The sequence below is a fragment of the Phyllopteryx taeniolatus genome, chromosome 15 (assembly GCF_024500385.1).
Source record: "Phyllopteryx taeniolatus isolate TA_2022b chromosome 15, UOR_Ptae_1.2, whole genome shotgun sequence".
NCBI classification, from domain to species: Eukaryota; Metazoa; Chordata; class Actinopteri; order Syngnathiformes; family Syngnathidae; genus Phyllopteryx; species Phyllopteryx taeniolatus.
In genome coordinates, this window is record NC_084516.1 from 11,912,556 (window position 1) to 11,924,774 (window position 12,219).

Genomic DNA, 12,219 nt, shown 5'->3' on the forward strand with positions numbered 1-12,219 from the left:
CCACTTTTTGACTGTTTTCACTGTAGGCTTCGCACATTTAAGTTCTTGCCTGTACGTCGGTATTAAGTGAATTAAGCAGTGATCAGACGAGCCCAAGGCTGCACGAGGTATAGCACGGTATGCGTTTTTTACCGTGGTGTAGCAGTGGTCTAAAGTATTATTTTCCCTGGTAGGACAGTCGATGTGCTGCTTGTATTTAGGGAGTTCGTGGTTGAGTTTAGCTTTGTTAAACAGGACACTGAAAACAGCGATGCAACCTCGATTCTCAGTAACAACACAGCAGTACAGTAACAGAAAGAAACTGTCGGATTTTGAGTCCATTTAACATGTTTTCAGTATTCATTCTGGGTCTTGGTCTTTCTAGAGGTCATACTATAGAACAGCACAATATTGCTGTTGTGATGCAGGCAAGAAGCTGCTCCTCTTTTTGTTCACTGTCAGTAGGGTTTTCCAAGCTTGTGGAGCAAATCAGACAGAACCATAAAGATTATCTTAAATCTGGTATAGTCCACCAAGGGATAAACATGGAGTGCCATTTCTGAACAGCGTAATACATTTGTCTTATTTGTTATACATTACATGCTTGGAGAAAGAAGACAGCAGGTGGTTCTTTATGGATATATGTTTGGCAAAGGGAGCGTGGATGCTCAGATGGCTGACGCCCCAGTCAGTCACCGAAATCTGGGATGTCATCATAGGAATAACCTCGGTATCCCTTGGCGGCGTAATAGGCGATTCTCAAATGGTAAAATCCAGGAAGGAAAACAAGAAGCCCAATAATGATGACAGGGATGATGCGATCTGGGTGCTGAGTATATGCAAAGAAAACAAAGAAGAAGAAATGTAATTACGTCTTGCATGCTAATTATATTACATATTTATATTTCCCATTTCCACAATTTCTGCTGAAAGGATGCTAATAAAGGTTATCTTATCTTACATTAAAAATAGTTATTAATAATATTAATATAATTTTATAATTTATCATTTTAACCTGCCCCTGCGCTGAAGTGACTGATCCAGTGATGTACTAATTAATTTCTGGTTCAGACGCGGCGTCTTGTTTTGGACATGTATTATTTTATATTTATATCTCAAAACACGTAATGATTATTTTGTTGTTTAAAGTTGGTTACTCTCCACAAAAAGGCGGTTCCAGCCAGACCTATGTGACTAGTGTATTGTTTCACCAAATCACTTATTTCGATGTTTTGCGACTGCATGACACAATAGCTTAGCAATTAGCATGGTTTTGACATCATCGTCACCAAGCCACTCCTTGTCCTCCCTTCGTGACACTTTTGTAAGAAGCATGCTAAGAAGTGTAGCTTATTCGCTACCATGGAGGCGACGATGACTTACAATGCGTTGACACCGAACGCAAAGAGAACTTTCGCCTCTGCGGGTTGGCAGCCAGAGGGCATAATAAAATAGCATGTACCAAGCAGCTGCTAAATGTGGACGTGCCAGTAATGCCAAACGCTGGATTGTTTTGTTTTTTTTCCCAATATCCGTAACAATCAGTGTTACATGTAACGAGTCAATGTTCAGTGATTTGTATAACAAAATACAGACGTTCTGTAACATTTGCCAGCTCCGCCTATCCCAGCTAACTAAGAGACAGGGTACACTCTGGAGTGGTTACCATTCAATGACAGGGCACATATAGACAAACATCCATTCACACTCATAATGGGCAATTTAGAGTTTCTCATTAACCTAACATGCATGATTTTGGAATGTGGGACCAAGTCGGAGTACTCAGAGGAAATCGTGCAAGCATGGAGAGAACATAACTCGACAACAGTAAGACCGGACTTGCCCAGAACCTGTCGGCTGTAACCAGGGACATAGCATCTTTTCTTTCGACACCCCTGGTTGTAAGGCAGACATGCCTAACCACTACCGATTTGGTTTTGGTTTAATGTCGATCAACTGTCAGTACACACGTAAAACGACAAAGCACATAAAGTTGAGTGTTTTTGTTCACCTCAAGATGCAGTCCTGAGCACTGTGCAATTTACCCTTGACTACTATATTACCTAAATATGTTCAGTTTGGGCAGCACGGTGGGGGTGACTGGTTAGCACATCTGCCTCACAGCTCTGAGGACCGGGATTCAAATCCTGGCCTCACCTGTGGGGAGTTTGCATGTTCTCCCCCTGCCTTTGTGGGTTTTCTCCGGGTACTCCGGTTTCCTCCCACATCCCAAAAACATGCGTGATAGGTTGATTGGAGACTCTAAATTGCCTGTAGGTGTGAATGTGAGTGCGAATGGTTGTTTGTTTATATGTGCCCTGCGATTGGCCGGCGACCGGTTCAGGGTGTACCCCGCCTCCCGTCCGAAGATAGCTGGGATAGGCTCCAGCACGCCCGCAACCCTAGTGAGGATAAGTTGTACAGAGAATGGATGGATGGATGTTCAGTTTGACTTTCAGGGGTTTTGATATTTCATTTTTAGTGTCATTAATCAATACACTCTTTCACAGTTAATCTAATTACATTACCCTCTCTTTGCCCTGAACTGCCCTCAAAATCTCTTTTCAGCAAAATTGACTCTTTTTGCACACTCAAACTGTGAACATTATTTCTCCAATAATACATTGTCTAAACTAAAAGATGTTCATGGGCTAGCCTCAATGTCAGAGTATTTTTTCTGCAAACACAAGCTGCAGTCTGGAAAACATTAGCCTCCTACTGATAATTACAAATTTTATACATTCATACTGTTATCTCCCAGATGGAGATGTGAACTTCAGAAGTAGAAGGCACAGCGGGGGATCCACGGGGGTTGGCACCCCGGGTTACAAAATATCAGACTCATATTTTAACATACACTAAACTGTGGTAGCCTTGAAAGAAACATGGATGAAAACTGGCAGCAGGACAATAAAACGCAGAGGTAACTCATTCATTACATCTATTTTTAAGGCAGGATTAACTGTAGTGGCAGTGTTTTAATTACCACTTTGGTTGAATTCTTGGATCAGGACCTGGTAATTAACACTAAAATTAAAAATATGGATTATACAAAAACAGAGACACTTATTTAGACACATATAGAGACTTTAATTAATAGCATCCAGTGTACTGTATGTAGACACTTTTGGACTGAGACAGAAAACTACAGTGTAAAGGAACCAATATATCCTGCACTGCATTGTAACTGGAACCCTCTAACTATGACCTTAGCACTGGACTAATGTGACACCTCATGGGAGCATGGAGCGCTATTTACAGGGGATAGGGACAGAGCCTGACTGCTAATAGCCAATTTCTGCGAATAATTCATGGTCCCCTATAAGTGATTATAATTTGCCTATATTAATAGTTTAAACCAATTATTTACCAGAAAAGTACAGTCCAATTCCTAAACACTTTCATATGTGAAGCTTTTGTGCTAACACAAATCATTTCCTCCACCTTGTCTACGGCTCCAGTTCCAGCTAAAAAAAAAAAACTGCCACAAACATGATGCTAACGCCACCATGTTTCACTGTAGCTAAGGTCATGATTATTTTGGTGATGAGCTGAGATGTTGTGTTTGCACCAAACATACCTTTGGGAACTATGGCCAAAAAGTTCAATGCTGGTTTCATTATGAACAGTTCAAAATAACAGTCAGTGTTAGCACAAAAGCTTTTAGGCTTCTCCTAGAAAGCAAAAAGAAAATGTCGGGAAAAGCTTACTAGAACATCTGAAACATATTTGGGGTTAATTAGAGGCACTTTAAATGTTAATTAATAAAGTTTGAATGTGACTGGTTGCTCACGAAAATATTTTTGTATTATTAAACTTCAGTTTATGGGCGATATTAATGGTAGGGAAAGTATTTAAATTAATTATCTTGGTTTCATTATTTTATTAATTTTTTTTTCAAAAATGGCATTTGAACTGGGGTATGTAAATGTTTATTTTTGTATTTATTATTATTATTTATTTTTTTAAATCATACTACGACCCTAAATTGCCCGTAGGTGTGAATGTGAGTGTGAATGGTTGTTTGTTTGTATGTGCCCTGCGATTGGCTGGCAACCAGTTCAGGGTGTACCCCGCCTCCTGCCCGATGTTAGCTGGGATAGGCTCCACCACGCCCGCAACCCTAGTGAGGAGAAGCGGCTCGGAAGATGGATGGAAGGATGGATCATACTTACTGTAGACCAATGATTCCCAACCAGGGTGCCATAAGAGATCATAAGGGGTGCTGCTGGAAATTATCCAATTTCACTTAATTTGTCTGAAAATTATTTATTAATTACATATACGTATATATCTTTTTTCTTATCTTTTTTAGTAATGTATTGTGACAGTCAGAACAACTAAATTATCTTCCATTACATGGAATAATGTACAATAAACCTGTGTCTCCACCTGTTGCCATTCATACAACAGAGTGAGTAGTGACTTCCTGTGAGTACATAACCTCTGTCTTCAATTAAACAGACCCAGTTTCACACTAAGTAAGTAAATTTGTGAGTAAATTAAGATGAGATCATCATTATTTCAGTATTCATACTTTTGTGTCATTTTTGTTTGGCTCCAAAAATTATCCGTGATTAAGTGATTTCGCAAATGCCGAACCACAAATGTGCGAGTGTCCAATGTAATAGTAATAAATATATTTATCCTTTGCAAGAGCAGTATATCAAACAAAGGATGGGTATTCCTGTGTCTGTCAACATTATTCTAATTAATTAAGATTCATGTGTTTTGAAAATTATTCTTAATTGGTAGAAATCTTTTAAGAACGTCCACAATAAACAGAAATGGCAGAACAGTATGAAAAGACAGTGGGACCTAATCTCTTAATGTCTTCACATTAAAAATCTCAAACCAAAAGTAAGTGCAGCATACTAATTTGTGTTGAGAAATATGTGTATACTGACACACACTGCAATGTGAACCTAACTCCAGCAGCTAAAACTCGAAGGTATATGTATGAGTACGTATACGTACTGTATACGGTATTGGAATATTTACAACAGACCTAATTAGTTTCTCCCTGCACCAGTAGAGGAAAAAAAATGCTTAGCATTAACATTACATGCTGCTATTTTCAACAGAACATCTACGACACTTTAACCTCCTGTTTTGATTTATTTTGCAACCTGTTCAGGCAGCAAACTATCTTTTTCCAGTTACGAAAGTGAAAACCATTCTGACTTCATTGCGGCAAAACACATCTTGATACAAATGTTGGCTCTATTTTGTCTGTTAAGACTGTACCAACTCAATCTGGCTATTTCTCTGAAATATAGACCCTGAAATTAGATGTGCCTATATCTTTAAACCTAGCATACCCGATTGGCTGAAGTAGTCTCTACTGTAATAATTTAACATTTGAAGAAACTACCATGAAATCAATATGTGGTGTACATTCCATTTTAATACAGATATGCCACCAACAAAGTGTTGTCAGTTTTTTATATTTTTGTTGTTAGGGGAGGGGAAGTCACTTTCAAGCTGCTGCAGTGAAACATTTGTTTTGTCTGTTGTTTCATTTAACTCACCTCCACGTCAATGGTACCTGACAGAAAAAGGGCCCCAAAGGTGATGAGTAAGGAGCCAATCAAAAAGAGGAAAATTGCCAGAGCAATTGCCTTATAGGGGACCTTTGGAGGACTTTTCTTAAACTGTAAAGAAACAAATTCCATGTGTATCACGCACGTGTATTTTCACAAGAGGTTTAACATCACACCATCATCACAATCTATTTTCTATACAAAATAAAAAGACAGATTATACACTCCGCTGTTTGCCCATCAATCACAAAGTGATCATGGCCTGGTGCATTAATCCATAACGTCCTCCCATCAATTTATTAAACCACTTGTCTTCCTTAGGGACTCGTCTCGAGTGAGTGAACCCTGAATTCGACAGCGGTCAATCGCAAGACACATAGATAAAAACAACCCTTCACATTCATAACCACGGGCAATTTGGAGTTTTCAATTAACCTTACATGAGTGTTTTTGCGACTGCTGAACATTGTAGCAATGTTGCAGTTGTGATCCACAATGTTTTGTGCTTTGTAAAAGACACAGAATTAATTGTAATAGGATACTGATTGTAGTTATTAGGGAAAGTAAATAATCAGGTGTTAAAGACAAAGAAGATAAGCATTTCATAGCTATAATTTTTGCCACTGGGGATTGCAATTTCCTGTGTGCTGAGAAATTACTGAAATAGCTGCACACAAAGGTTGATACAACACAGCATATAATTGAAATTCCCAGACAGCGTGCAAATATGCCCCGAGGAGGTGTAAGTAATACAGGTATGGAACCACTGCAGCTTAAATGGATGCTTTGTAGGAGTCATGATCATCTAGAGCTGCCATGACATCATTATTGCATTATTGTTCAGTCATTGATCACTCCTATTTTTCTGAGGGGGAAAATACAGTACGAAAGGCAAAGAAGAGGAAGACAATATGGGTAGAGATTTGTTTAAAAATTATTTACACAAATATATCTGATTTACACGTATTTTTCAGATCCACAACTATTATCCGTGATTGACACGTATTTGTCATATCCACAAATATATCCGTGATTTACACGTGTCTTTCAGATCCACAAATATATCCGTGATTTACACGTGTTTTTTAATATTGCGTGTGCATTTATCATGACTTATCATTTGTAAATATTAAATTCTGCTTGTGAATTGTTGAAGGTTCGTTTGTGGATCAGCAGTCATGCGCATTTATTAAACATAATGCAGTTTTCAAGATATTCAGACACACAAATTGATAATATTCAAACGTCTGGGAAGGCCCGTCACTCCATCCGCTAGGCGGCAGTTTTGCTGTCTCCGTTGATGACTTGACTGCAAGTCATTTTTATGGGAATCCAACAATCTATGGTCCGACCCTGCTGAAATCCCAAGTTAATCGACCATGGCTGAAAAAGGTGGACAACCGGCAGCCACGTTATTCGTAAGTAAAATAAAAAGAAATCGCCATCCTCATCTGTCAGCAAGATACAAAAACCACCTTATTATTACAGTGCTTAAATAACAAGAGTGGCTCGCTCTCAATCATCTATTTCATAGTCTATAGTCTCAACGGAGACAGTAACACTGCTGCCTAGCGGATAGAGGGACGGACGGGCCTTCCCACATGTGTGAATATTCTCAACCTATGTGTGTGTGTGAATATCTTGAAAACTGCGTTACGTTTGTCTCAAAAATAAATGCACGTGCCCACTGATCCACAAACGCACCAACAATTCACAAGCAGAACTGAATATTTACAAATGATAAGTCATGATAAATGCACACACAACATTTAAAAAACATGTCAATCGCGGATATATCTGTGGATCTGAAAAAATAAATTGTGTAAATCGCGGACATATTTGTATAAATAATTTTCAGACAAATCTCTCTTTTAGACTATTTGGGGAATTTTGGGCTCTCTGCCAAGTGGTTTTAGATTACAGACTTTGGTGAAGTCTTGACAGTGAGTGTTCAATTTGAACACTGTCTGGTTTAAAATGCTGGATTTTAGATTACGGACTGAAAGACCACATGTTTTCGCGGATGACATAAAAGTTCAGATGATGATGTAAGACTACTAATGGAACAAATAAAAATAGTAAACTGAAAGGGTGCAAGACACATTTATACGTCATAATTGATGAGAGTGTTAACTGGAGGCCACATATAAACCATGTTAAAGCTGAAGTACAAAGAAACATTGCCATGTACTACACAAAGACACTCTCCACTCCACACTTTCTACTGTTCTACCATATTTACAATATTGGGCTGAGGTTTGGGGAAACAACTATGCGGCCATTCATAAAGTCAATATCTTGAACACATAAATCAACTCTGTTTCAAAATTCACAGATATTTTGTCTAATCAAACAGCACAAATAATAAACAATACTAAAAACAAACAAACATCAGTTATGATTACAAAGAACTATACTGTCTTAAAATCTTTTAATTTCAACCTCATCTATTTTAAATTATACCTTTATTTGTCTTCAATCATCACCTGACCAGTGCATTTACCAGGGCCTTCAAAAGGGACATATTAAAAGTATTAAATGCAATGGATTTTCAAATGTATTGATTTGTACAGATCCCTAACAGACATGTTTTGCTAGTTGAAGTTGGATGTAAAACGTTTTGCCAACCAACCAACCAGAGGACAGAAAAATTCTGATGTCAGCGCTCTGGCCCTGTGAGGACTAATTTGAAATCTGATTTGTTAAAGGAACAGTCCCATTGCTAAGTCACAATGGCCAACATTACTGATTCTGAAGGCCCTGGAAAGATGAGATTGACACGGCAGGACAGAGAGCCTGAGATCTGATTGGATTAAAAAAAAAAAAAAAAACATCCACATGTACTAGAAGCTAGAGAATAGACTTTTTTTGGGGGGGGGGAATAATACAATTTCATGGAACAAATAATACAATTTAGGTTGTGAATGTAGGTCAGTGCTTCTGATAATATTTAGGCCAGCAGTGAGGGCTTTGCTGGCCCTGGCCACTACCATTTTGGGGGTCAACACAACTGTAAAATGTTACAACATGCATACGCAATATGGAATAAAATTTGTAAATCTTTATGTCTTTTTGTATAGCATGTTTGAAATAAATGCTCATTAAATCTTTAAATCATTCAATTAAAATGTGAAACTAGTACCTGTAATTCAATGTACCCGTCATCATCTCCAGCGAGATGGGAGTATTTGACCTTGTTGAAGACCCCAACATCTAGCATGTTACTTCTGCTCACTTGCATTGTGGCGAAGAAACTATATTGACATAAACAGGGAAGTAACATCTTTACTTCTTTTGATTTATCCCAGAACATATTATTTATCACGTGGACTGCGAGGTTTTGATTGTACTATATTTCGTTTTTGTTATGACCTGTGGAGTGTGGATTATAAATTTGATACTGCCAGTGGTCATTTTTACAGTAAAATAAAAATTAATTACAAAACAAAATGTAAAAAAATAAAATAAAAAAATAAAAATTAATTATTCTGGCGAAGAACCTAATCATTTCTGTAGCACTGTCTTTCTGTAGCAAATTTCTTATCCATTTGATACACCATAGAGAAAAGTGGTGTTAAGAAGCCTGCCAGTATATGAAAAGGCTTCAGGCTTCAAAATGGTGAAAAACTGAGACATTCTCTCAGTTCTAAGAGGTTGTGGATGAGGGGTCAGTTATGTACAGGTTTGTGTGTGCATGTGTTGCTATACTAGAATATTTCCATCTCTTGACTCATTACACAGAAAAAAAATTCTGCTCTCTTTAGTTGTAACACGTCAGTATATTAAGTGACAGAGGCCAACAAAATATGTAGCAAGATACGAAGTTGTGCATGCAGATATACAGTAATTGTTTCTATCTGACATTCTAACCTTTTCCTGATTTGCATGGCACAAAGTGAATGCACCATAGAACATGAATCATTACACGTTTCTTAAGTTTTTGACCTTTTCAGAAAAAGCAATAGACTTTAGAAAAGCAGTCAATGATAGTGTAGGGGATCACTTGCCTCACTTCCGTGCAGGTAACGGGGTGCAGTTTTCACTCAGTGATGGTGTGGCTGTGATTGCTAATAGTTATCCGTCTCTATTTTGATTGACAGGCGACCATTGCAGGATGGAGTCTGCCGTTCTCCTCTAGTCAGCAGGGATAGGCTTCAGCTCTCCACGACCTAGAACCGGATAAGCGGGATAAAACACAGATTGACTTTGGAACAGTGGTAGTCAAACCAGGGTCTGGGGAGCCTCAGGGTTCCACAAGCAATAACTTGCGGGTCTGCAAAATAACTTGCAATAACTCATGGCGTATCGGTTTTTGAAAAAGTGCATACTGACACATAGAGACCTATGAGGACGAAGAGGGTAAAACAGGTTAAACCAATTACTCCTCCATACCTTTGCTTCGGGACAATTAGCTCCGATACGATTATGATCTATCAAATGAATCTTTTCTCATGAGGAGTTCTACATGTGAGAGAAGGCTCCTACCTCGTTTTGTGGATAAATTACAGTTTTTGCAAAGTATAAATGGGCGTTTCTTGGCCAATGTTCAGCATGAATGACTTCGCGATTGCCTTCCGCCAACCTTCTTTCTTGTCATTCTGAGCACAATGTGAAAATGTCTCCACTAATGTTGTCTGTTTCGTTGGGGGAATTAAAGTTGCGAGTAGCTAAAAGGCTCTGAAAAGTTGCGAAATACAGCAATCAAAATCGCGAAGTTGGCAATACTAACAGTGCTTTTGTAAATCATCTCCTCTTTGTTCACAGCCCCGTTTTAGTGGAAGTAGTACACATCAGCTAGCGACGAAGAATAAATATTCAATGTCATTCCATTGAAGCTCTTTTGTATTGAAGAGGTTGAATATTTAGGTTGAAAAAAATAATAATTCCCGTGGCATTTAGGGGTACTTATGGTAATCTTTCCCTTGTTAGGAGTCCCTGGACCCAAAAAGTTAGAGAAAACCCAGTTTAGAAAACTAACTAGGAAAAATACTGACTCGTCCTGTGTCAAGTTACTGAGAGGGCAAGAAACATTCCCTATTTTTCTTTTCCATTCCCTCACTTCTGCCTCAATAATTACGTCCACGTCTTTTTTTTTCCTATATGCGTGACGGTTTAAGCCATTATGCGGAATACACTGAATTTACATTCATAAGCAATACTTGCTGATTCTATCTATCGGCGTTCAGCTAGGAAGTCATCTTAGTAAATATCTCATACTTTACGATGCGTGATACTACTGCTGTCGTCGGCAAATATAAGTTGCTGCTGTGAAAGTTCATAAATAACTTTTTATTTGCCAAGAGTTGAATAAATTGGCTTCCTCCTTCGTTAGATTGTACACCCCGTTTTTCTTTCATACCTTCAGCCGAGGTAGACGAGCCATAAATTCCGTTAATACACTGACTGTGCTGCTTTGACAGCACCGTGTTGTGACCCATGAGATTTCGTCGTCCACTTCCTCATTTGGCTCAAAATGCGCATGCGCAACAGACCTGTTGAGGACTGCGTCCAGAGCAGGTATATGGGCTGGAATATGTGCCACCAGGAATTGAATTTGAATTTAGGAACTGCATTTGAATTTGTATTATCTGAAGTCCAATAAACTTGAAAGTGAATGTGAGAATTTCTTTATCCCCAGTGAAAATTCTAATTTGATATTTTCACATTCAGTTTGATAATTTCAGATTCAGTTCGACAAATTCAGTTTCAAATTAGCTGTGACAGACATCCGGGAACTGTAAGGAATATCAATCGATCGGCGATACACAGCAAATTTTATTTGATTTTAGCAAATGGCAATATAACAAAGAGTGGAAATTTGAGTGGGGGTCTGAATACACTGTACCCACTGTATACAAAAAACATACCAAAAACATGCGTGGTAGGTTGATTGAACTGTAGCTGTGAATGTGAGTGCGAATGGTTGTTTGTTTGTATGTGCCCTGCGATTGGCTGGCAACCAGTTCAGGGTGTACCCCGCCTCCTGCCCGTTGATAGCTGGGATAGGCTCCAGCACGCCCGCGACCCCACTGAGGATAAGCAGCTCAGAAAATGGATGGAAGAATAAGTGCATTGAACCTTTATAAGAAAACGAGGGTAGTGATCAAAATATTTGCACCTTCAAAGCCAATCGTCAACGGGGGGGCTTAGTTTATTGCCCCTTCAAAACTGATCGACAGTACGTTTTCAGTTATTCTATTAAAATGCTATGGTATGACCTACTTTTGCTCACTTTATTTCTGATGTGACATTAAACAGACCTGTCAAAAATAAGAATTTGCATCGGATAGTGCTGCAGTTAGTAATCAGGTATTCTCCTGACAATTCTATCGGAATAATCAATGATAAGGATAAAACTATATTTTTACTTGGTTAAAGAGCAATTATTTCACTTACTAATGAAAGACCTATTAGTTTCCTCTTTTAGATAAACAACAGAATTTTTCTTAAATTCATGTTGTACATATAACAGGAAACTGCATTTTCTGAGACAATTTGTAACACAAATATAAATAGGCCTTTCTTGTGAGTATCAAAAATATAAGGCAATTTTAAAAAAAGAAGGCACAATTTTGTTGTAGCAGAGTTGAAACACTAGGGGGCACGATGTAGAAATATTACAGCAAAAAGAGGCAAAGAAGAAAAGGACACGAAGAAGAATCAAGATCATTTTGAATAAATGCTAGCTGCGTGCTGA

At 38.3% G+C, this 12,219-nt stretch overlaps 1 protein-coding gene across 2 annotated transcripts; it reads right to left on the bottom strand.

Moving 5' to 3' along the window:
• Positions 1–487: 487 nt before the first annotated feature.
• LOC133465158 (transmembrane protein 230-like) lies at positions 488–11,133 on the bottom strand. 2 transcript variants are annotated; one of them, XM_061747648.1, is made up of 6 exons: positions 10,882–11,133; positions 9,530–9,691; positions 8,665–8,776; positions 5,511–5,633; positions 3,560–3,653; positions 675–808 (listed from the first exon to the last, which is right to left on the bottom strand). In XM_061747648.1, the coding sequence occupies exons 3-6, from the start codon at positions 8,761–8,763 to the stop codon at positions 693–695; spliced, it is 432 nt and encodes a 143-aa protein (XP_061603632.1). In that variant the 5' UTR covers positions 8,764–8,776; positions 9,530–9,691; positions 10,882–11,133; the 3' UTR covers positions 675–692. The 2 variants fall into 2 exon arrangements, with proteins under 2 accessions (XP_061603633.1, XP_061603632.1); XM_061747649.1 differs by lacking the exon at positions 3,560–3,653 and having other exon boundaries at positions 488–808; positions 10,882–11,116.
• Positions 11,134–12,219: the final 1,086 nt, after the last annotated feature.